At 39.7% G+C, this 23,684-nt stretch overlaps 3 protein-coding genes across 7 annotated transcripts; 2 read left to right on the forward strand and 1 right to left on the reverse strand.

Annotated features, from left to right (window-relative positions):
* The first annotated feature begins 2,479 nt into the window (after nt 1-2,479).
* On the forward strand, nt 2,480-9,812 carry sp1 (sp1 transcription factor). Of its 3 annotated transcripts, none has more exons than XM_046383253.1 (7): nt 2,480-2,638; nt 2,899-2,988; nt 3,644-3,717; nt 4,416-5,841; nt 6,735-6,876; nt 7,132-7,325; nt 7,798-9,812. In XM_046383253.1, the coding sequence occupies exons 2-7, from the start codon at nt 2,982-2,984 to the stop codon at nt 8,103-8,105; spliced, it is 2,151 nt and encodes a 716-aa protein (XP_046239209.1). In that variant the 5' UTR covers nt 2,480-2,638; nt 2,899-2,981; the 3' UTR covers nt 8,106-9,812. The 3 variants fall into 3 exon arrangements, with proteins under 3 accessions (XP_046239209.1, XP_046239210.1, XP_046239211.1); XM_046383254.1 differs by having other exon boundaries at nt 7,135-7,325; XM_046383255.1 differs by lacking the exons at nt 2,480-2,638; nt 2,899-2,988 and adding an exon at nt 3,010-3,376.
* A 21-nt stretch (nt 9,813-9,833) lies between these two features.
* LOC124056132 (cell division cycle-associated protein 7-like) lies at nt 9,834-15,044 on the reverse strand. Of its 2 annotated transcripts, XM_046383264.1 has the most exons (9): nt 14,896-15,044; nt 14,667-14,795; nt 14,104-14,478; nt 13,671-13,766; nt 13,307-13,450; nt 12,172-12,315; nt 11,795-11,944; nt 10,279-10,415; nt 9,834-10,003 (listed from the first exon to the last, which is right to left on the reverse strand). In XM_046383264.1, the coding sequence occupies exons 2-9, from the start codon at nt 14,778-14,780 to the stop codon at nt 9,958-9,960; spliced, it is 1,206 nt and encodes a 401-aa protein (XP_046239220.1). In that variant the 5' UTR covers nt 14,781-14,795; nt 14,896-15,044; the 3' UTR covers nt 9,834-9,957. The 2 variants fall into 2 exon arrangements, with proteins under 2 accessions (XP_046239220.1, XP_046239219.1); XM_046383263.1 differs by having other exon boundaries at nt 14,667-14,990.
* A 1,102-nt stretch (nt 15,045-16,146) lies between these two features.
* LOC124056130 (anti-Muellerian hormone type-2 receptor-like) lies at nt 16,147-23,572 on the forward strand. 2 transcript variants are annotated; one of them, XM_046383258.1, is made up of 11 exons: nt 16,147-16,287; nt 17,140-17,331; nt 17,543-17,704; nt 17,950-18,039; nt 19,261-19,364; nt 19,479-19,700; nt 20,701-20,815; nt 21,316-21,473; nt 21,621-21,777; nt 22,292-22,428; nt 22,545-23,572. In XM_046383258.1, the coding sequence occupies exons 1-11, from the start codon at nt 16,164-16,166 to the stop codon at nt 22,701-22,703; spliced, it is 1,620 nt and encodes a 539-aa protein (XP_046239214.1). In that variant the 5' UTR covers nt 16,147-16,163; the 3' UTR covers nt 22,704-23,572. The 2 variants fall into 2 exon arrangements, with proteins under 2 accessions (XP_046239214.1, XP_046239215.1); XM_046383259.1 differs by having other exon boundaries at nt 19,515-19,700.
* Nucleotides 23,573-23,684: the final 112 nt, after the last annotated feature.

Here is a 23,684-nt window from a genome sequence, read left to right on the forward strand (position 1 = left end):
ATTACACAACACAAAATATCTCTATTCACAATAACTTTATTCTCAAGGCAGACAAACAGGGTGCAAATGGCACGCGCAAAAAAAAAAAAAAAGTTAAATTATGAATTGAATTCAAGACCATATTCTCAAACAGCTTTTACATTAAAATAATCTGATATCATCATGTCAGGAAACACGCAGCTTAGAGTTAATTAATCATTCACTGATGTTTTATAGATCAGTTATAAACAGACTATAGACAACTTTTCAGTTGGTCCTCCTTCACCATCACACTTATGTTGATCTCTTTAGTTTGTCATGAAGCGTCCACCAATGGCCTGTTTGACCTCTTCATTACTAACACCTAGAAATGTCTACTTTAAGGTCTATTACCTGTCGTTAAGGACTTACTGAGGTGACTGCAGACATAAGGGCTTAAGAGAAAGGGAGAAACTCATGACTAATGACTTGATTTTATTAATCATTCAAAAGGTCAGAGAAGCTGTTTCAATTAATGCTTTTTGTTAAATTCCAACCTACCACCTATGAGAGTGCTGTATGTTTACTTAAAGTTTATATCTGACTTAATGTCTTTGACACATGCAGTTCCACGTATTGGGTTTTCTGAGGGTCTTGTGAATAGTGTCTTGTAAGGGTGTGAGGGTCATTCATAATAATGCTTAAAGCTGATCTGAAAAGCATTCGTTCATGTTGATAAAGCCATTAGTTACAACTTACAGACCCTTATCAGACTCTTTAATGGAGGTAAAACAAAAATGGTAGACCATCAACCTGAGCTTTAGTGGTGATGGGGAGGAACTAAGGGACAGTGGAAGGAAGTAAGTACATGAAATACTGTACTCAGTGGTGATTTTGAGGTATTTTTTTTTCTATTTCATGCTACTTTATAGGCCCACTACTAGCAAGACTTATTACATCACTAAATGAATTTGACAGTAAAGGTTAGTTGTTATTTTCTCACAACAGAAAAAAAAACTTCAAACATTTAGTTTAAATAACAATGTCATTAAGGACTGAAATCCATTTGTTTGCATCAACTACAGTTTCAAGGTGCCTGCAAACTGTCATGGCTTGTTGGTTGCACTTGAACACACTCCAAGATGAAATATCTGCAGTGAAAAGGACCCAATATACATACAAAACAGTGGTACACTTCCAGAATATGTTACTTTAGTATGGATTAAAATACCCCAAAATGTATATATTTTGTATTTATGTATGTATTCTGTAGGTTTGCTCCAACCGTTTCATTTTACATATACAGTGACAATAAAGATGTTATCTTATATTATATTATATTGCATTTTATTATATTATATAGGCATAATAACACAGGGTACATTCTGCTGCAACACGCTATGGTACTCCTACTTAAATAAATGGTCTAAACACTTTTTCCACTGCTAAAGGGAGTTCCTTCATCATGCAGAGCAGCCAAGATGTGATATAGTGAAAAAATACAAAAACAATTGTCAGTATTAACTGGGTTTGCATTTGTTTGGAGGGGCAGATGGGAGAGAGAAATGGGAGAAACAGTCACAGGTAAGACTAAGTCAAATAACATCAGATTATGTCACTTCAGATGGAGCTGGGTGGATGCAGGCTTGGCCTGAGAATGGACTCCACCCTCTGTCCTGTTTACATGGGCACATGTGCTACTTCACTGACAGCCCCCTCGTACATCCCAATAATAAAAGCCCTCCCACAGGCAAGCCATTTTCTCCTCCCAGCGCGGTTACAGCCAGTGTGTGAGTGTGATGGGGTCTCTTCTCCTCCACCCTGAATGACTCCTCCCGCCTCCTTGCCGTATCCCAGCCCACATGGCGCCACCAGGGAGTGGCCAGTGGCCACGGAGGCAAGACTTGAATTCGGAATACGCCTTCCTCACTTCTCGCCTCCTTGTTCAGTGGGGCAAAAGCAGATGATGGGACATGACATCGTCACAGTATGAAATGATATGACAATATCACAGACGGAGTCAGGGGAAATTTCAGCGTTTATGTGAACAACACTTACTCATGGCGCCTTTTATGCGGAAAACAGATAAGCAAACGTCAATCATACTCAGTGCTACAACCTACCATGCTTGGTCCCGCCCAATTGCCCGCATTTGGTCCAATTGCATTGGCTGGCTGATTCTCTTTGGCAGAAACGGCCTTTTTCATTGGTAGGAAGCAGCAATCCTTCGGAAGTAGCTCTCAGAGGTGTGCGCTTCTTTTCATGTAGGACAGGGCCGTATAGTATAGTTAAGAGGTGTCACATATTCACAAATTAGGTTGGATTTCTGCAATGCAAAGTTCATTCTTTCATACCGTTACGTAATGCGATCCAATTTCGGCATGTTGTTTGCTATTGTGACTAGCGGAGTTTGTGACAGTTGTGTGTTACAAGAGACGTAGTTATCAGTTATCAGTACGTCAAATTGCCTGTTAAACGAAAAGGGCGTGCTAGATTTGTTTTTTGTGAAATACCTTTGGGTGTGATAGTTAATGTTAGTTACTAGTACAAACAGCAGGTTGAAAGAACTTATATCGACTAGAAGAGCTAAATCAAAAGCACACAGACTGGCGTTGGTTCTAAATGAATACTATGATGAGGAACTAAACCTCAAAACTTCATGGCAAACGCATTTGACTGAGTACGACCTGGATAAATGTGAATATTCTCATACAAGCCACATTAGTACTTAGAGTGGTGAGCTCTGTCCGGAGACGGGCATTGGTTGGTTATGGTTGAAATCTGGTAAAGGGGACATGAATGATGATATTGTGTTAAACTGTAATGTCAGCGTTTGAAATTTAGCAGTTTTAAAAGCTATCCGCTGGTCTGTTTTCCTGTTCAACGTTGGTAAGCTAACCAGGTACTTAAATCGAACGCACCCGTCTTTCTCCTTCATAGGGGGAGGCCATCAAGTTTCTGTGAAGTTGTGAAAAGTTGTCAACTCGAAAAAAGCCTAGAGAAACTCCTCCCGTCTTCAAATTATGAGCAGTAAGTGAACTTTTTCAAACTCAGAAGCATGTTTTGAACGTAGTGTTAGGTTAACAGTGAACTCGGAACACGTGATTTGAAATGTATTCCCTGTTGTAAGCATGATAATATATTGTTTAGCTAGCGTCTCAAGCAGTTTAAAAGTGTCCAAGTACTTCACTGCTAATTGACGGTAGTTAGCTAACAACATTGAGCCAACTAACTAAAGCTAACCAACTGCTTCAGTCACACAACTTATATTATTTGAAAGTACCTGCTCATACAAGAATTTAACTTTGTCCAGTTCCCGTGCGCTAGCTAACTAGTCATGTTTAGTTGAGCAACTGGAAATATGGCTGGCTCTGGAGCCAGTATTTAACGCTAGAACTTTTTCTCAACATAACTTGTGGTGAGTTCATGTTAGCTTAGCCAACGCGCTCGTTGGCCTGCGAGTACTTTCTGCATGAATTTCCTTGAATTTCTTGTCTCAATCGCTTCACGTTTTTACACAGATCCCTACAGTTCAGTTATTTTGCGAGCTCGACCATGCGTGATACGTTTGTGTTAACATGTTTTCCCAAAGTAGTTGAATCTAATGCTAACTCGTTTTGATGGTCTGCCGTTTCAGCGTAACTTTTTTTTAAGATAAGTCATCTTGCAAATTCTTCTTCCGCAGATCAGCAGCAAGGTGAAATGGCCGCTGTGGAGAGCGGTGGAGGCTTCAGTCAAAAGCGAAACACAAATTCACAAGTAGGTTAACTGGATTTGCGGTTGTTATCAAATCGGAAGACTGTCATCCGAGAAATATTAGCCATACTCCCCACTCATATCCTCCTGGAACTCTTATGTAGTCTTGATTCGTTTGTTTGATTCTGTAGTTCATTTGTGTCTGGACTTTTATGGGTTGTTGATTTTCTCACCAGAGCACATGTCGCTGGGGTGGGGAATGGGCAGGTAAATTTCGCCCACACGGGGTGTTACCGTCAAACCCCGGCACTTCATGTGTATTTCGCTCGGCCCATTTGGCTGGCCTTGGAGGGGGTGGCTAGAGGAGTGTGTCAGTTTATAGGGCAAAATAAAGTGTGGGAGGGAGATGGGTGGGTTTGGGGGGAGGGGAAGCCGATCCCGCCGTTGCTTTGGAAAAAATGTAGCCCCTCCCTCACTCTCCCACCCTGCTTCCCCCTGGACTTCTCCAGCTCCACTCTGTGTGAAGTGCTGAAGATACTCGCATGACGAAAAATAGGTTCTAGTATAGCGCTTTGTGAGTGTGACTGTATATCATTCACAAAGCCAGTGAGCCAGGTTATTTTGAAGCATTTTTTCCTTTTACATTTTAATCTAAACTCCATCTTGTGTACACACACACATTTGTCACAGCTGCAGTATTAGCATGTATGTTAGAGAGTACGGTGTATTTTTACTATATAAGTTCCTATATTTTCTTTCAGGACTCACAGCAGCCATCTCCTCTTGCCCTGTTGGCAGCCACTTGCAGTCGAATTGACACTCCTGGGGAGAACGATTCACCCTCAGACCAACAAAACCAGCAGCAGCAGCTGGACCTAAACCAGGGTGTATTCACCTCTAATGCCAATGGCTGGCAGGTTATCCCCCTGAGCGTTCAAGCATCCTCAGGCACTAACACCATCACCACTGACTCCTCAGGAATGATGACAGGAGGAGACGCTGGCAAGAGCAGACAGGTGCTGTCACCATCAGTAGCTGCTGTAAGCAGTCAGGGACAGCAGCAGCAACAGCAGCCACAACAATATGTAGTAGCTCAAGCTCCATCGATGCCAGGTCAGCAGGTCCTTACCACCATATCAGGTGTCATGCCCAACATTCAGTACCAGATTATTCCCCAGTTTCAGACAGTAGATGGCCAGCCACTGCAGCTGGCACATACTCAGCAGGATTCTGGTGTGCCTGCAGCTGCAGCACCGGGACAACAGTTTCAGATAGTGTCCTCTCCTAATGGCCAACAGGTCATAGCTGCAACCAACAGAGCTGGTGCTGCAGGAAACATTATAACGATGCCCAGTCTCCTTCAGGGGGCCATCCCCATTCAAAATATAAGCTTAGGCAACAGCGTGTTACAAAACCAGCCCCAGTTCCTGGCAAATATGCCTGTGTCGCTAAATGGAAACATCACTTTGTTGCCCGTCAGTAGTGGAACAAGTGGCACAGGGGGAGATGCCGCAGGTGGAGGGGATGCAGGGGGAAACCAACTTACGCAGCAACAGCAATCACAACGGCCAGTGGCTTCCAACAGTGGAGCAGGTTACATGACAAGTGCGTCCACTGTTACCACGCAGACTTCCACTTCTTATGGAATCACCCAAACACAGAGCAGCAATGGAGTGATGACGGGAACATTCCAGCAGAACACAGCATCTGCACTGGGTGTCCCAATTCAGCCAGACAGCAGAGATGGGCAGCAACCACAGCAGATCCTTATCCAGCCTCAACAGGTTATCCAAGGTGGAACACCCCTCCAGACTATCCAGGCTGGAACTGTTGCATCCGCTGGCGGTCAGGTATTTGCAGCTCCTACACTCAGCCAGGAAGGGCTTCAAAATCTTCAAATTATGCCAAACACAGGCCCCATCCTCCTGCGCACTGTAGGCCCCAACGGCCAGGTGAGCTGGCAGACCATTCAGATCCAGAGTCCAGCGGGCCCACAGATCACGCTGGCTCCAATGCAGCCTCTGCCCCAACTAGCACAGGCTCAGGGAGCTGCCGCAGGTGGAGGAGTATCTGTCAACACTGTGCAGATCCCAGGCATCCAGACCATAAATCTCAATACACTTGGAAGCTCCGGGCTGCAGATGCACCAGCTGCAGACTGTTCCCATCACCATCGCCAGCACAGGAGGTTAGTCAGTATATATGTGTATGTATATACACAAAGATATATATATATATATGTATGTATCCTTATATACTTTACAAATTTTAATTTGCATTGCCTTATACTGTATTTGACAATTTTCAGACATGATCAGATAAGAGGTCGAACAGAAGACAGACAGACAGACTTTTAATGTCCAGCAAATACAGTACACAGTAATTGTTAAGCAGTAGACTAACTGGCAGTTGGGCTGAACAAATATGTTAAGTAGTCCACAATAGGCTGTTAAGCCTTTGCAGACTTTCCCCCCCTGATGTTTGCCCTGAAATGCAAAGTGTCCTTTATCTCTGCATTTGATCTCTTTTGCTCTTTGTGTGTCAAGTGCTCTATACTGGTTTAACCAGTTCAGTTGGCCCGGTGATTGCCTGAGCTCTTTACTGTATTGCATGTGTTTGTGTTGTTTTTTTTCTTTGTGACACTGTAGCCATGTGACCAACTCGAGAGATGGTCATTTGGCCACAACTTCTGTATCACAGTAGGGGTGTAACCCAACTTCTCCCATCTTATAACAACCTTTATCATGTCTAAACCCTGCTCAAGTTCTGTTGTGGCCATTTCTCCCACTAAGTTTATAGGGTTGCCTGCCCAAATATGATCAAATAATAACATATGACAGCATTCATTGATCCAGTTTTTAATGTATGTATTTTGCTTTGTTATCCTTATTACTGTATAAACTCACATGCTTGGACTGTATGGACTTCATACAGTTAAGACTAGCACACATTGGTAACTGGTTGACTCCTTTGGTGCACATGTTGTTTTTAAAAGCAGTCATTAAAGGTTCCTGTGCTAGTGTGCAAAATCTGTAATTGGAATACATATGAATATGAATATTCTCTATTCCATTGCTACAGGAGAGCAGGCCTTACAGACAGGCGGAGAAAGTTTAGATGATAGCACAGCTATGGATGATGAGGATATAAGCCCACCACCTCAAGGACGACGTAACCGCAGGGAAGCCTGTACCTGCCCCTTCTGCAAGGATGGAGAAGGACGGTATGTCACTGAACCATGTCATCAGGCACACCCTACACTCTAATACAATCCAACATAACTGTTCTGCCATAAATTAAACATTTATATGTTTTAGCTCAGGCTCATTGTTAGTTGTGTGTCATGCTGGAGTGCATCATGTTGAGTTGTTTGTAATATAATGGAAACACTACATTTCCATTTCAGCTACGTGGTAGGTGGTGTCCTCACTGAGAACCCAGTAACTCTCCAAATCTGATGCATGTTTTTTACATCTAGCAGTGATCCAACTAAAAAGAAGCAGCATATATGTCACATTTCTGGTTGTGGGAAGATCTATGGCAAGACATCCCACCTGAGGGCCCACCTCCGTTGGCACACTGGAGAGCGACCCTTCGTCTGCAGTTGGTCTTTCTGTGGCAAAAGATTCACCCGTTCAGATGAGCTTCAGCGACATAAGAGGACGCACACAGGTGACATTGAGGATTATAATTTAAAATTAGGAGACACACATCACACAACCACAAAGTGCCTTAATGTAAGAATAATAAAGGATAAGATATGTGCATATGGAAACATCTTACAGACAGGCACCACATATTAGCAACATAGCTTTCTAGGGAATCTATATTTTTTTTCGCTCTTAAGGTCTTCTGTGATATTAAAGGAAATATCTTTTGGACAAGTATTTGTCATTGCATGGCTTTGAGAAATTGTGCTTTTATTTTGCTATTTCTTACATTTTATGGGCCAAACAAATTGAGATAATAGTGATCACTACAATAATGAACATAAGCAAAGCTTAACAACACCCCCCCCCCCCCCCCCAAAAAAAAAAAAACAGCACTATAGTACAATGCTTAAATCCTTCCTAAATGGCCAGTAGTCTGTTGTGGTCTGATAATACTGCAATACATTATACATATATTTGTCTCTGCTTTTCAGGTGAGAAAAAGTTTGTTTGCCCAGAGTGTCCCAAACGCTTCATGCGCAGCGATCATCTCTCAAAACACATCAAAACTCACTTAAACAAGAAAGCAGCAGCTGCCGCCGCTGCCAGCAATGTAGGCTCGACTGACACTGCTTCCCCTCAAGCTGGAACAAAAGTTGAACCGGGAGCAGTTTCAGCCAGTGACCAGCACACCATCGTCACCATGGAAACCTTATCTGTAGAGAGCCTGGCTCGATTAACTAACAGTGGGATCAACATGATGCAGGTGGACCTTCAACAAATCAACGGCAACAACTATTAAGGACGGTGGAGGAGCAGGAAGATGGCCTTGGTGGATGATACATTGGGACATTTGGGAGTAAAAAGGGCATGTTTGACTGCAGATGAGCAACTTCTTCTCAAAGCGAGGAGAGTCAGGAGAGGTGGTGACAGATGCAACACCAGCAGACACTATTCAATATGAGAACTGAGGCAAGAATATGATATTCCAACATGCATTTAGATATCTGCAGCATTTAGGGGTCGGAGTTGGATTAAAATGTTAGACTTACCATGAAATCTTATTTCCCCCAAATGGAAGTGGCAATGCACTAACATTTGTTCCACAAAAGGACCGATTCTTACTTGATAGTCAGATTAGAGGAAAACACACAGATCAGCACTTTCAGTGTCATGTTGGTAGCAGGTATTATTCTCTGTACAAGTTTCTTGTGTAAAGAGATGACACTACCAAGTCAGACTCTCACCCTTGTTTCCATGGCTGTGAGCTTCGCTGCTTATCCCTTTTAGCCTCAGGTGTCTCCTGCCCTCTTAAACTGGCCTGCTGTATCAGACATCATGCCCTTCAGGCTAACTGGCCCGTTGTACTAAATTCACCCCTAATACTGAAATTGCAATGACCTTGAGCAGCAAATATCTGGTTCTCACATTTCTGTTGTTGTTTTAGAAGAACCCAGCAGGTTCAAACTAACAATCCTAGTGTCATACAAATAATATGTAAAGGGTTTGAGGGCAGACCATTTAGAGGAGGGCTGGAATACATGTGGTAACGAACAGGTGAGAGCCAGAAGCACTAATAAGTGTGAGGATATAGGTGTGTCAGGACACTGAAATCCTGAGAATAACTTCGTAACCTCTTATGTAGGTACACTCATTCAAGCCATCATGCTTTGATGTATTTATCATGGCAAAAACATTTTGATTTTTCTATGTATGTATGTATATATTTTTTGGCAATGTTAAGCCTGCAGAAATTCTTAGCTTAGGCAGGATCCTCTTACATGTTTGCAAGAGATTGCCTTTCAGTTGTATGGACCTCTCATGCACAATCAATCTTAATCCTATGTTATTACTTTTATATATGTAGATGAAATGTGCTAATTTACAAGCCTTTCAGTCATAGAATAATGCATTCTATATAGTCCAGATCTTCCAGTATGTTTTTCTGTGGTACACTTATCATCTGAGACTTTGCCTTGCAGTCCCTTCAGTTTTTGTTTTCTTTCTGTGGAAAAGTTTATCTTGTTCTGTAATAATGTCCAGACAGCATAAATATGTAAGCTCAATACCAAAGGTTCATACTCCGTTTATAAACAAAACTATGAAATCTTTCTTTGGTCCATGAACTTTGTAGTAATTTTTACTCTTGTAAGGTATATGTTAAAGTTCTAACTGGAAAAGATCCAGCTTGAGGCAAACCTCGGACACACATCCCTTTGTTGTCCAAATAAGTTGCAAAATGTGTTAAGGGTCAAAGTTTTTCTGAAAATATGCGTCCTACGTGTTGAAATTTTCTTTGCTTTTGAATTCTGCTTTAAGAAAGAATTGTAACTTGTATAATGTCAAAATGTACATTTAAAAGCCCTCCTTGGAAACTCTATCAAAGAAATTCTTTGGACTACAAGTGCTCTTATTTTTTTTTTTTGCCCCGTTTTAAATAAGGGATTTTATATTGTGTGTGTATACAACTACTGCAAATGCCAACAGCTGGATTAAAATTATAAATATACTCTGCCATTTCTTTGAAGACTTGTGATCAAAAAAATGTTTTATTCATTTAAAATCACATCACAAGGACTAAAATAAAGCATCAAAATTTTAGTACACAGAAAATAATAGAAACAGTTTGAACATTTGCTCCCCTAGTGTTGACATCACATCTCTACATCGTTGTCCTCATTCTTCAGTTTGTTTTGGAGGCTGTAAGGAGAGTAATAATATACACGTCAGAGTGCAGAGTGCAACATTTTTGATAAATTGTATTGGATCCTACCCCTGGAATGCATGATGTGCTGCCTCTTTTTTCTGCAAGCACCGCACCCTGGGCTTTGTGTAGCAATATGCAATATTTATGTTGTAATGGAAACATACATGTCTGTTAAAATATACATGGGTATGTATGTTTCTATTACAGAAGTCAGAACCTTGAGAACATCTGAACTGGTCAAATAAAATATTATGATGTTGTCCCCCACCTGCTGAGGTAAGAGTGGACGTCAGAGAAGCCGTGGTACTGAGCCAGGGGGAAGAGGATGCCAGTTGGGCAGCGGCCGTCGCGCTGGCGGCAGAAGCTGCAGTTACAAATGCCACGACAGGGAGGGCACTTCCACTCCTAAAGAAATAACCACATGGATGAACAGTAAACTGACTGGAATCAATGAAAGACCCTGACTGCAACTTTCTTGGCTCATTCCGATTTCTGATTTCTTGAAAGATTTCTGAAGCCTCTATTTTCAACTATGGACAACAGCTGATCACACAGGCTTGCAAATTCCATAATTTTCCTCGTAACTGCTTTGGTCTTTTCACCAAGGAAAGAGAGGAGAGGCTGCTGGCTTGTGTCTGGCACTGAGCTCTAGCTAGCATTAGCTTTAGCCGCTTGTCCTTTGCTTCTTCAAACTGGGCATGTTCAGCTGGGTGGTGGGGTTTGCTTAAGTTTGTTGTACTAAATATTTTTGTGTCCTTACAGTTTACTTTGGCCTTATGTGTATTATAAATTGCGAGCTTTGTGTCTTTTTCACTCACAGTGAACAACTTGGTAGTGTGTGGCTGTGCATACAACATGTGGTGCATATGGTAAAAGGACCAGATTGGAATTGGAAATACAGAAGACTGGCTGACTGACTCCGGCCCCGGGCCAGAAGATCAGTGCAACTCTAAAAAGTACATAAGAAGATTTTTTTTTTAAACCAACAGTATTTAACTTTACAGTACAAATGCTAGGGCACAGAACTCAGCATGGGATGAAGGGGAGTTGCACCCCCTAATAAATCATTTCTAGATAGATTATTTAATGAAAAATATATATTTAACAGAGGATAACATCACTTGAAATAATTAAGACATAAACATGACACTTTTTGTAGGTTTAGTTTATATCCCCCATGTATCCTGCTCCATGGTCTGAATGATTGCAGACTAGGCATACATCGCAAGCTCGATACCTTTTGGGTGAAAACAAGCACTATTAAAGTGCTGGTGATAAATTATAAAAGGAGAAATCTGTGGCATCAGGCCACCTGCAGTGAGGATCAAAACTGTGAACTGAAAGTTGCTGGTAAAACAATGTCACTTCTGCATGACCTACAAGAACAATAAATTGGCAGACATTGACTAGCTGCTGTTTACCTTGCTAAACTGTTTGATGGTGAAATGCCATACAAAATGTAGTCCACTGATCAAAGTGTGAAAGTACAGCAGCGTTGCTTAGGCAACCAATTAAAGTTGATGCTTGAAATGGAAAGTATGAAAAAGCTGTGCTTCTACTGAATTGAATATCTTTAAGTCACAGGTAATGTGCCACTCTCAATGTGGATGCAAACCCTGACCCTAACTTGATTTTAATAATGTTCACATTTCACACTTTTAAACCAAACAAAAATGGACTGATAATCATTTTTAAACTGCATCTGTATTAAACCCTGCCCTTGCATATATATTATGTGATATACAGAGATAGAGGTGTGTGTGCTGGTCTGTCAGCAGTCTGACCGGATCAAGCAATGCCTTCTTGACATCCTCTCCGTATCGGTTCCTCAGACAAGGCCCACAGAACTGACCCTGAATCCCTCGGCAGTCCTCACTGCGGCAGCATGTCTTGGTGTCAACAGTTTTCTGACGGCACTGATGACATGTGGAGCCCTGAAAACAGACAAAGAAACCTCAGAGATAGTGGACCGGTATGTTTACCTTCTTATTTATTTTAAATTGCATCTTGGTAGATTTCTGGACTTCAGTAAAGGAAAAAAATGCCATCAGGTACTGGCTTCCTCTAATAATAGGATCCTGTGAAACACATTGTTCCATGTATTGTATAATTCCCATATATTGTACTGATAAAGAACTGCAGAGCCTGGCTGAGAAATTACTGTGACTCTGTTGTAGACTTTATCCGTCATGTTATCTGCGACCAGCTGAATCTCATCCTCCGTGATGTCCTCCACAGGACGGATGACATGAGGTTTGCTCTGATTGGGCCGTGGCCCACCTCGGCGCTGCGGGGCTCGGCGTACCTGGAACAAAAATAAAACAAACAAAAATAACAAATTATTTAGCTTAAAGTTTTACACAGGATAGAGTTTAAGTTAGCTAAACACAGACCAACACAAATTCTAATACAATACAAATTACAAACATCAAACAGATCTCATTACTCATCCCAATCAGTTTTGGTGAATACATCTATGCACTTTTTTTTTTTTTTTTTTGAACAGATTTACTGCACAAAAATGTAACCCTACGAGGATTAAACCAAAAGAAATCTTGTGACATAAAATTATTTTTCAAGCCAAGTCCTATTCCCCACACCCCACACATAATCATTGCTGCTATTTGCTAATACAGTCACCAAGTTATAGAGGCTTTAACCTAAACTCTATGTAAATACTAAAGACAATAGCATTTTAAGGAAAGAAGATCCTTCTGAACTAATTGTTTTTACATAATTTCAGTTCTGTTTTCAATATATGAAATAGAAATGTTTCTCTTTGTTTGCAGGGCTTAACTCAGTTTCAGTTTTATAAATAATGAACCATCTACATAACTTTTCTGTGCACGTTTGTATTTATCCAATACATCACTTTTTTTGTAAAACAATAGTTAACTCACTCTTATTTCTACCTGTGCATGCATGATGCAGGAAGAGTCCCTGACTGAGATGAAATTACAGTATACCGTAACACATTTGTGTATCCCTTTTTGCCCCCTGATGCTCTGAATAACTTGACAGGTTTGTGACTAATCGCTTTTTAGAAGAAGATTGACTGTATTTGTAGATCGGGTGGTAGCCTACATCCAAGTAGACTGTGCACCTACACAAATCAGCTACCGGTCACCTGGTAAGGTGATTCCCAACACCTGATACATGTCCTATCTGGAAACCAAATGACACAAATCTGTCAAGTGACGGAGAACTTTAATGCCAGTGCATGAAGAGCCTTTGTGACTCGTGAATCTTTTCCCCAATTTCAAATTTTTCAGTCCTTTATAAAGGGCAGATCTGACCTCCAGCAGCTCCTCCTCCAAGCTGAGCTCCAGCTGTTCCTCCTTAAGGGCTGAAGAATCCTCACCTCCGCCCATAGAGCGGGTCTGTCTGCGAGATGCCCGCTCGGGGTTCTTCCTGAACTCTCCTCCAGAACGTGGTGGACGCTGCAGGCGATGTTGAGTAAGAGCACCTCAGCACATACATATATTTATAAATATTATTATTCTGAGCTGTACTGAATTCCAAAGACAACAAAAAGGATGTTGGTCACCTTGTTAGACGAGTTTAACTTAGACTTTGAGAAAAAAGGGGGGGATTTTTGTCTACCATAACGTGTTAACAATGAACAATTTCCTTTGGGATTTTTCATCATCTTTTACTCACAGAACTTCTCTCTTTAGTCTTCTGTTTGTCTGCTTGTTTTTTCAAAAACCCTGCACCTCCTGGCATCTTCTGTAGGTCTGCCATCAGCTGAGCCAACTGTTAGAATAAAGGATAAAGTGTAAAAGTGTAAAACAATCAAGCTTGCAATGTTTTTCTTGTGACACAATTAAAATCATTTATCATTTCTGGGCCTAATTTTTTGCACACTGCCATCCACAGCAGCATCTCTGACAGCAGCCTTACTGTAAGCAATACGGATAAATATTGTAGACCTTTCTGTGGAGCAACATGCAAAGAAAATTGTTTGTTTGTTTGTTGGGAACCGTGGGTATTCTAAGGCGCTAATTTGGGGAAAAGTCACGCTGGTCGTTACACCAGTCAGTCAGTTTCCAAATATCGCTTTACTGTATATGACTGTATATTTCTGGTTTACCATTGCTTTATTGGCCTTGATGTTCTGTTCTCTCTTGGCCAGGAAAGAATCGGCTACGTCTTCTGCTGAGTCAGATCCACGCTGCTCAGACGGAGCCCGCTGATCCACTGCTGTCCCTTTATGTTTGTCTTCAAATTTAACACGTCTCATCCTCTTTGCTTGACTAGTATTGTCCGTCCTCATAGCACCTCTCTTTTTTGCCCTCGGTTGTTCTTCCTCCTCAGCCTCCTCCTCATCCTCATCAGTAGACTGCTGGCTATAGCGAGAGGGGCGGAGAGCCACCCTCAGTCTGAAGGTGTGGGTGCCAGACGTGGCTTTCTGCTCCTTGGGAAAAAGTTCATGCTGGCCTTCATCTTCATCTCCCATACCTGAATTCTGAAGGACAAAAAGAGAGATCACATCTTATGATATGAGTGATTTAAGTTAAACATAATTTTGTTTGTTACATCATAACGATAGTCAGTCAGATGCATTTAAGCCAAAATGACAGTCAATTTAAACTAAGAAATAGGTTGATGTCATACTTACAGTGTGAAGACCTTAATTTAAGTCAGATTACTCACCTTATCGCAGAGGTCGCTGATTTCGTTGTCAGAAAAGCCGTAAAATGTTCGCTCATCTTCAGATTCCTCGGCAAAAATCTCAACTAACGCCAGCTCTGCTGTGACGGACTGCATCCCTAAACCTCCTGTCTGAGGAGAGATATGACAACAAAGTTCCCTTAAAAATATTCAGGTGTAAGTTAATACGTATTTCACCTGATAAATGAGTAACTGTTAGGCCTGCTTTTACTCCAGGTGACCGTGAGATGCAGGGATTCACTGTCTTCTGAAGTTTAGCTCGGTCAGCTCGCGCCCAGGTAACCTGCCCAATTAATCTGATTGAACATCATGTGATTGTTGTCTATGGCAGCACGAATGCAAAGACGCCCACAATGTCACTCCGCCCTCCGGGGGAGACCTCAATACCTAAACATGCAGCATTTCAAGACACAAAAAATAGTGCCAGAGTATTCCTTACCTTTTTAAGTGTGTTATTGTTGTTAGGGATTTTTGAAGTGAAATGCACACATTTAACAAAAAATGCATCCAAAGCTTTTGTCCAAGTGTTTTGTGGGTGAAGTGAAGGTTTAACTGGGGTGAAAAGTGAAAAATTAAAAATACTCATATTGACAAAATTATGTTGTTTCAGTCAATATGTAGATGTTAAGAAACATTTTAGTTTGGCTCTAAGAAAAAGCTGAGAAAATCAAAATTCAGATTTTTTAAGACAAAAATATGAGACTATAAAAGTCTGCAGTAGCTTTTTGAGTCTCAGCTAAATACTAACATTAGCATGCTATTATGGTCATAATGACAAAGTTAAAATTCTGCTGCTAAGCTGAAATGATAAAACCGTGATCATTGTGACTGATCACTTGACTGTCTTAGTTTTGTGTGTTAGCATGCTAACAAACACAAAATTCAGCTGAGGATGATGAGAATGTAATGAGTTTCTAAGGTATTTGATCATAAACCAAATAAAAATAACTTTGACCTGACAATGGTGCAAGATGGCAAAGTCGGGAGGATTCATCCTCATGAGGTGATCACCTGACTATGATCACTTACAAAGTAATTCAAATCTCATAATTATGATCTAGTAAGTCTAATCTAATCATGACAAAGTTGAAATTTGAAAAAGTTATAAACTTGGATTTTAGTGTCTCAGATTTCGACTTGAGTATTTTTACTATTGTCTTTCACATATTAAAGATATCCTCTAATTTTCCTTTCATAATTTGGCTTCCACCCTTTTTAAGGACTACAATAAATGAGAAGAAAAAACAAACAGTCACTGTATGTTGTCAGTGTCTCCTTAATTTGTGTGGAACCTCTTTGCTCATTTGAGTTTACCTGTGGCTCTGAAGAACTGAGTCAGTTGCAGACAACAGCCTACTTGAATGCGGGTGATATTGCTGGTGTGGGAGATGATTATGTTGTTAAATGTTCTATATTCCCACAGCCCATTATACAGGAGAGAGTGTGTGTTGTACATGCAGGTGTGAGGTGGTGGGAGTTATGCTGGGAATCGCAGAGATCTCCTCCCACATTCCCAGGACTGATAAATATTCACTTTCTGCCTGGAAGTCTGACTTCAGAGTGACCATGATCCTAAAATCGTGGCGGCTGCTTTTGGCTGTGGGTGAGTGCATTTATTATTAAAAGAACATTTTCCTCCATGCATTTCAGTCTTTTGGTTTTTTTTCTGTGACAGCTTTTGATTGGTTAAAGGTCTCTGATTTGCTCTGTGACAGCTGATGGTAATTAGTTGCTGTGTTACTGAAGCATTGTCTGATGTGATGCGAAAGTGGTAGTTAAAGTGTGCCTACTATAACTACTAAACCTTAAAAATGAAATAATCCCCTGTTAGATGATGAAAATTAAAACAAAAATAGATTTTAAGATTTAAATATTAAGTATTTAGTCACTCATTTGATACAGTGCCAACCCACCGTACAAACTAGACTTTCGTCATTACAGGAAGTTGCAGACTAATATAGTCATGAATATTTCTTGCTTTTGCCCTGAATGAATGCTGTATAGGTCAATAAACAAATGATTCAAAATGCTTAGAGGAAGAGATGGGCGCACTATCAGTATATGTACTGTCACTGTCACAAGTGCTGATGAAATGTTCCTGGAAAAGGTGTTTCTTTAGTGGATATCACCACCATCACATACGCTGGGGAGCTCTTGAGGAGAACATATGATTTGAACAGTAATTCTCTCAAATTATTTTTTGAAGAAATTTCTCCAACAATGTAACAACATTAAACTGCTGTGTGCTGAGGAGTATTTTGTCGATCCTGATAAGATGTACATTTAGGCTTGTCCTTGACTTACCCAAAAACAAATCATAGAGTACACAGTCATTACATCAACTTTTTTTTAGTTTTACTTGTAAATACAATATTAGATTATAGAGAGGATAATTTATTTTTGTCCCATTAAATCACATTTACAGCAGCATTTTATTCTGTCCTCTTCCTCCCAGAATGCATCTTTATACGTATCTCCAGTCAGTCTTCTCCACAGAAGAGACAGTGTACATTCCAAGTTACTCCCCAAGGTGACAGATACTCAACTGCTGGCAATGTGAGCGGGTCAGTGCAGCTCTGTGAGAACACCCGATGCTGTGTGGGCTATTATATGATTGTCAATGGAAAACCAAAGGTTGACATTCTTGGTAAGAAACTATAAATTAAGCTGTGGTTTAGTCCGACTAATCTGGATTCTGCTCTTGTAGTCAATAATCTGACTAATATTGGTATGGACAATATAATAAAATTGATTATTCACTGTAATGTATGTTACACAGTATGTAATAAATATGGGTGAGGCTGCAGACTTATTATCCATGTTTTTGTAATTGTCCATTACGTTACTGATTGTTGCAGCTTGTGATATAGCTGAAAAGTCTTGCCCAGATGCAACATGCAAGGCACAAATACGTTTCAGTGGTCGCGTCATTAAGTGTGTGTGCAACACCGACCTCTGCAACAGCAACATCACTTGGGCCCCAGAGTCAGAAGAGCCTCAACTCACCCGCTATTCTGGAGGTATGAAATTATAAGATTGCTAAGTAATAATAGAGTATCATTTGCGACCCACATTTTAAAACATGTCTGTTTTCTGTACCCATGCACTTCCACCAATGTCTTCTTCAAATAATCCACCTTTGACTACCTTTTAATTTGAAATTTGACATTTGGAAGATTACAGTGATTGTATGTGTTCTCTCTTCTACCATCACTCAATTGTGAAATATGGACTGGCTGAAAACGTGCATGTTTTGTTTTTTTAGGTGATATTGTGAAAACTGCATTAACTCTGGTAGGAATGCTGCTGGTCCTGTGCTTCATGATTGCTGCCAAATGGATAAGCCTCTCGAAAAGTAAGGTCTTTTTTGTTTTTAGCATCATAGCAATAGATAAAAATGTTTGTAACTATAACTGGATTCAAATCAAGATATGTATCTTTTTTCCCTTAAGAGGTTAAAAAGATTTATACCATATAGCCTCACTGGACTGGAGAAAAACATCCTTCAATTATGTTTCCACGTTTTCTAAACACAGAGTCAATTCTCATGATGTCTTTGACCTTGGAACCTTTCATTCTCTCTGCTGGACTGGCCTTGGTGTTTATCTCTGCTATAACACTCCCTTTTACTCCCTGTCCTTTGTTTGTTATTTTTCAATCAGATTTCTGTGACTTTCCTGTGGCTATTCAGTCAGGCAAAGTTTCAAATTAAAAGTTGCTTTATTCACTAATTTTCTGAAGTTTTTCTGACAGTGGGATCTGGACTTTCAAAAATAAAATATGTAATTTATTTAGGACAGACCCCTAACAAACATGCAAAATGCATAATGATAACTAGAAACTTAGATGCTCTCACGCCTCCACCATTTAGGCAGTCAGTGCTCAATACAAATCCCAATGTTCAACCAATGAATGTATGGAGCACTGTTTAATTCAAAATGAAACAAAAGTACAAAATTTCCATTACATGTCAAAATGGTGTCTGCTGACAACCCATGTTGATAAATTTCAGCAACTAAGGTCAGCATGCTATCTCTGACATCTGTAACCTTCCTATCTGCACAATGGCTTGACAATCTTGTGCTTTTGTTTTGGCCTAAAGATAACCACACCCCTCATTTGCATATTAGAAATGGAAATAAATAGAGAATATGGCATTATGAAATAAAATTCCTGTGAAATAATTAAATGTAATCATATGAAAAACATCATTTTGAAATAATTAAATGTATTTATTTATTGGGTTTATTTCATAGCCATATTTATTTATTTCATTTTGAATAAAACAGCTCTCCATAGAGTACAGGGGATGGAATCAGAAAATAATCTGATTGGGAGTAAACTATGAATTATGGACTTTTTAGTTGGCAAGCTGTTTGTCAGACTGTGGCTCTCCCACTAGTGAGAAACATTAGATCTGCACATTTTCTCAATCCATATTCCACACACCAGATGGTTAGTTTTTGTTGGCTGGATGTGGACTAAGGCCTGACAGCTGCTAATTGCTGTTATAGAGTCAGATCACCTTAAGTGAGTGTGCTTCAACGACAAGATCTGTCTGCTTTCATTATTTCAGAGAAGAATCCACCCTCCCTTGATGATTACAGTGCCTCACAAGTGTGTTCCTGCCAAACAACAAAACACTCTGAGGTTGATGTTACTAACATTGAACTACAGCAGGTAAACCAAGCCATTGAGTGGATTTATTCTGTATGACCAGCAATGTGCAAAATTTTGGTTCATCATTCAGTTAAGTGTTCTCTCTTATCATGTTCTGTCATTTTACCTGAGCAGATTGTGAGCCATGGAGATTTTGCAACTGTTTGGCAGGGGAAATACCAGGGGTCCATGGTGGCTGTGAAGGTTTTCCCTGAAGGGTGGAAACAGAAATTTACTACAGAGAGGGAGGTTTATGAGCTACCATTAATGAAGCATCCTGGCATTGTCCACTTCCTGGGCGCTGGGTGGAAACCAGATGGAGGCAGATGGCTCATTGTGCTGCAATTTGCTGAATGTGTAAGTGACAGCCAGACATTAAAGAAAAACTGTGCGTTTTGCCATTCTCAGAGAGATCAAAAGGACAGGGAGCAGAAGAAACAGTCAGGTTCAGAGATTTTATGAGCAACTGAATAAATAATTGTGAACTTAAACAATTAAAAAAAATAACAACTAAAGTTTGCTCAAAGCTGCTATAAACAATATTTTATAACAAAATCAAGTGTGAAGACAATGTGTCATGAATCACAATGACAACTCTAGCTGTATGTATAAGTAACTGTTTGCTAACCAGTTTACCAAATTAATCTAAAATATCTTGGCAAGTTGTTGAATTTCAAAAACATAAGGGCTTTTTATATATATTTATATATATATATTTATATTTATATTATAAACTCAGATTGAAAATTTAAATTTCCAGTGTACAAAAAAAAAAAAAAAAAAAGATTTTCGATTGCTCAGATTGGTCAGTTGGTCATTTTCATATCTAAACCTCAAGTCAGTTGCTAAAATTTGACCGGTGAAATTCATAAGTAAATAAAAAATCAGTTGTTTTGTAAATTCAGATTATTATGATGAGGGTGGTGGATCCCATGCACAGTACTTTTACATGAATTATTAAATGTGGTACATTTTCTACAGTCTATCACACCACATTCTCTCACACTCATATCCTTATTTCCTACCTCAGAAGTCAAGGTAATTTATTCATTTATCTTTATAGCCTACACATGTAAGCCTACACATATACACAAAGTAAATAATATTAGGATTTTTTTAAATTTGCATCTGGGTAATTATGAACCTCATCAGCAAATGGTGATGATAAAATAATCGATATCTTTGCATTAAAAGTTCAGCATCTAGGCACCAAGCATCATTGATTTAAACGCAGAGTCTGCCTCCCCTCCTCTGGATTCCATTTTGTTCATTTAATTTTCCAATGGCCAATGTGGCCGAAGGCTTCAGACTTACATAAATAACTGAACATAAATAACTGCTATCCCTCTGATTTCAGGGTTCTCTCCACTCTTTTCTGTGTGAAAACACCACCAGCTGGATGTCATCACTGAAGCTGTGCCAGTCCTTATTGCAGGGACTTTCTTATCTCCACTCTGACCTTCACAGATATGGTATTGGTTTAGGATGTTAATTGATGATTGATAATGAGGATAAAAATACAATGAAGATAACTGTGAACAAATGTGCGTGTGTCTGTGCATGCCATAGCCTACATATGTAGAAAGCGTTCCTGTATTACCATGTGGATATATCGGCACATTACACTTAAAACGTGATCAATACACTGCACACACTTCACTACATCATTTGTACAGTATCAAAGGTGAGTATTCTTCCAGTTTTGAGTTTTGGTTTAAAAGAAAAGAAAGCATACAAACAGCTGATATATTAAACAGATTCACAATTATAATAGTGAAGCAGGCTTCCTAGTTGAACAGCATTGCAGCGAGGGAAAGGAATTTCAGTCGTCTTGGGTAGTTGCTGCATCTCTTTCCGGCCACTAGGAGGCCCATAGGTTTTATGAATGAAGTGTGAGTCTTTCTTGATTCATGAAGTCAACTGTGGTAAAATATCCAAACAAATCAGAATCTTCTTGTATCTTTTCTTGCAGATGCGCATAAACCTCCTGTGGCCCACAGAGACTTAAGCAGCTCCAATGTGCTTGTGAGAGCAGATGGTACATGTGCCCTGTGTGATTTTGGATGCTCCACCATCCTGCGTTCTTTTTCAGGACATCGTGGCAGACAGAGCCACACAGCAAATATGATGGTAAGATCCAGGCCACAACTTAATGTTGTTGACTGACGGTACAGTGAAATCATAAAAAAGTGAGCAGTCATCTCATTATGAAAATTCAATGCAGGCAAAGAGAACAATTGAAAAGCGGTACCAGTTCACTTTTCTGTCGATCTACAGGATCATGCTCAGCGGGGCACGCTGCGCTACATGTCTCCTGAGATCCTGGAAGGATCTGTGAACCTGAAAAACACTGGGAGTTTCATGCAGGGCGACATCTATGCTTTGGCACTGCTGCTGTGGGAGATCTGGATGCGCTGCTCTGATTTATTTGAAGGTGAACTTCCTAGATTAGATACATACATACTAGAGTTAAGTAGGTACTCAGCTGAAAGAGTGTCTGGTACAGATAATTCATCATCAGAGTAAAATGTATTAATATTGATATTTGTGATGTGGAAACTCTCACCTTTATTGACATCTAACCATTCTGAATTATGAACCTTATTCATAATAATAATTGAAAACTAATAAACCTTCAGTTAGTTTCTTTTGCAGTTGAGCTGTGTACCTCTCTGATTCGCTTTGACACACTTCACCTGTGTTGTCATACTAAAGCTTTCTATTCATATATTTTTATATTTAATTTAATATTTCATATTTTTATATTTAATTTAATATTTAATATTTTTATATTTCATTTTTACTTACCTATTTTTTGGTAGCAGGGACATAAAGAATTTCACTGCACATTGTACTGTGTATAATTGTGTGTGTGACAAATAAACCTATCTTGTATCTTGTATCTTGTAAATGGATGTTTGGATTCATACAGATGTCTCCATCTGTAGGCGGAATTGTTCCACAGCATCAGCTACCTTACAAATCTGAGCTTGGAGCCAATGTAACCAAGGAGAGACTAATCCTGTATGTGTGTCATATGGACAAGAGACCCTCCATACCTCAGCACTGGAAACTGCTTCCACAGGTATTCTTGCACCAGACACTTCTTATTTGTATGTACAGTCTTTTTTTAGTAGCAATCAAAATAAATGTACTGGATAGTTTCCAAAAAAAATGATCACAGTATTTCACAACTTTCAGGGATCTGCGCTGGAGGAGATCCTGACAGACTGCTGGGACTGTGACCCGGATGCCCGACTGACTGCTCAGTGCATTGTCAACAGACTGGTCTCTCTTCAATCTTGTCACAATCTCCATATCAAGCATTTACACTGTTCTCTTTGTGTCACTAGTGTTTAGCTTTTTAGTATATTTTCATGGTTTGAACTGTGTAAGTAGCCTCTTGACTTGGGCATGTTTCCATCACTCTCTTTCTTTCTTTCTATTTACTATTACTAACTCATTAACTGGGTCAATGAATTGTAATCCAGGTACATTAAAGTCTTAAAGTGTATGCACAATGGCATAAAGGGATTTAATGTTTTTGAGAAAGAGCAAAATTCAATACTTCATGCTCAGCGTCAGGTTTGTTTGTACTGTTTGCATAATTTTATGTAACTGATATCTGATTTTGCTTTCATGTTTAAACAATATATTTTTTTTTTACTGCACACATTTTGACTTGTCAGAGAAGAAAAATTAGGTAGGACTAATACCTTTAATGGTGACTCTGTGTAAGTACTCCAATCCGAGCCAGGGAGCTCACATGAGGGAATGTTTTCTTTTTCATTGAAAATTTTGCTGGCTTGCTGTCACACTGTCATGGCACAGTAATTATATGTTGGGGTGACTGTATCTCCCCTAATATTCAACCCCCCCTCCCCATATATTGATATAAAAATATACATTAAAAAAAAATGTTATGACAGGTGACCAGAAATCACCATGTGGATTAATCATTGAGCCTCTAATATTACAGTATACTGACAGATCTGCATGGTTTGACTAAGTGGTGTTGCTGCACCCCAGCAGATCAAATTTGGTCCCATCAATACAGACTCCATGGTCACCTGAATACAACAGTTAAAATTATTAGTTAACACCTGTGGAAAAAAACTAAAAATGTTGCATGTTGATTGGTTTGGTTATGTAGGTGCGACAAAACAAATCTTTGATTTTTTTTTCTTTTTTTTTTGGTTCAAATGAAATTTAATAAAACTCTAGAAAGCCATGTGTTGTATATCTTTTTGTTTACATAATAGGTGTTCCATGATGTAATGTGTGATGGCGGAGTATGAATCATAGCATTGTCATGTCGGGATTGTATATGTGTCATGGGTA

The sequence above is a fragment of the Scatophagus argus genome, chromosome 3, assembly GCF_020382885.2.
Source record: "Scatophagus argus isolate fScaArg1 chromosome 3, fScaArg1.pri, whole genome shotgun sequence".
In the NCBI taxonomy this organism is placed as follows: Eukaryota; Metazoa; Chordata; class Actinopteri; family Scatophagidae; genus Scatophagus; species Scatophagus argus.

What these genes read in the sequence shown, in the direction of transcription:
- sp1 (XM_046383253.1), top strand. An exon ending in CACCATCGCCAGCACAGGAG is followed by an intron (nt 5,842 to 6,734) that starts GTTAGTCAGTAT and finishes CCATTGCTACAG; the next exon opens with GAGAGCAGGCCTTACAGACA. An exon ending in TGCAAGGATGGAGAAGGACG is followed by an intron (nt 6,877 to 7,131) that starts GTATGTCACTGA and finishes TTTTACATCTAG; the next exon opens with CAGTGATCCAACTAAAAAGA.
- LOC124056132 (XM_046383264.1), bottom strand. Translation starts at nt 14,780, where the DNA reads ATGCAGTCCGTCACAGCAGAGCTGGCGTTAGTTGAGATTTTTGCCGAG. An exon ending in TCAGCGACCTCTGCGATAAG is followed by an intron (nt 14,479 to 14,666) that starts GTGAGTAATCTG and finishes TTTGTCCTTCAG; the next exon opens with AATTCAGGTATGGGAGATGA. An exon ending in TGGAGGAGGAGCTGCTGGAG is followed by an intron (nt 12,316 to 13,306) that starts GTCAGATCTGCC and finishes TTTTTGTTCCAG; the next exon opens with GTACGCCGAGCCCCGCAGCG.
- LOC124056130 (XM_046383258.1), top strand. Translation starts at nt 16,164, where the DNA reads ATGCTGGGAATCGCAGAGATCTCCTCCCACATTCCCAGGACTGATAAA. An exon ending in GCGGCTGCTTTTGGCTGTGG is followed by an intron (nt 16,288 to 17,139) that starts GTGAGTGCATTT and finishes TCTTCCTCCCAG; the next exon opens with AATGCATCTTTATACGTATC. An exon ending in ACTCACCCGCTATTCTGGAG is followed by an intron (nt 17,705 to 17,949) that starts GTATGAAATTAT and finishes TTGTTTTTTTAG; the next exon opens with GTGATATTGTGAAAACTGCA.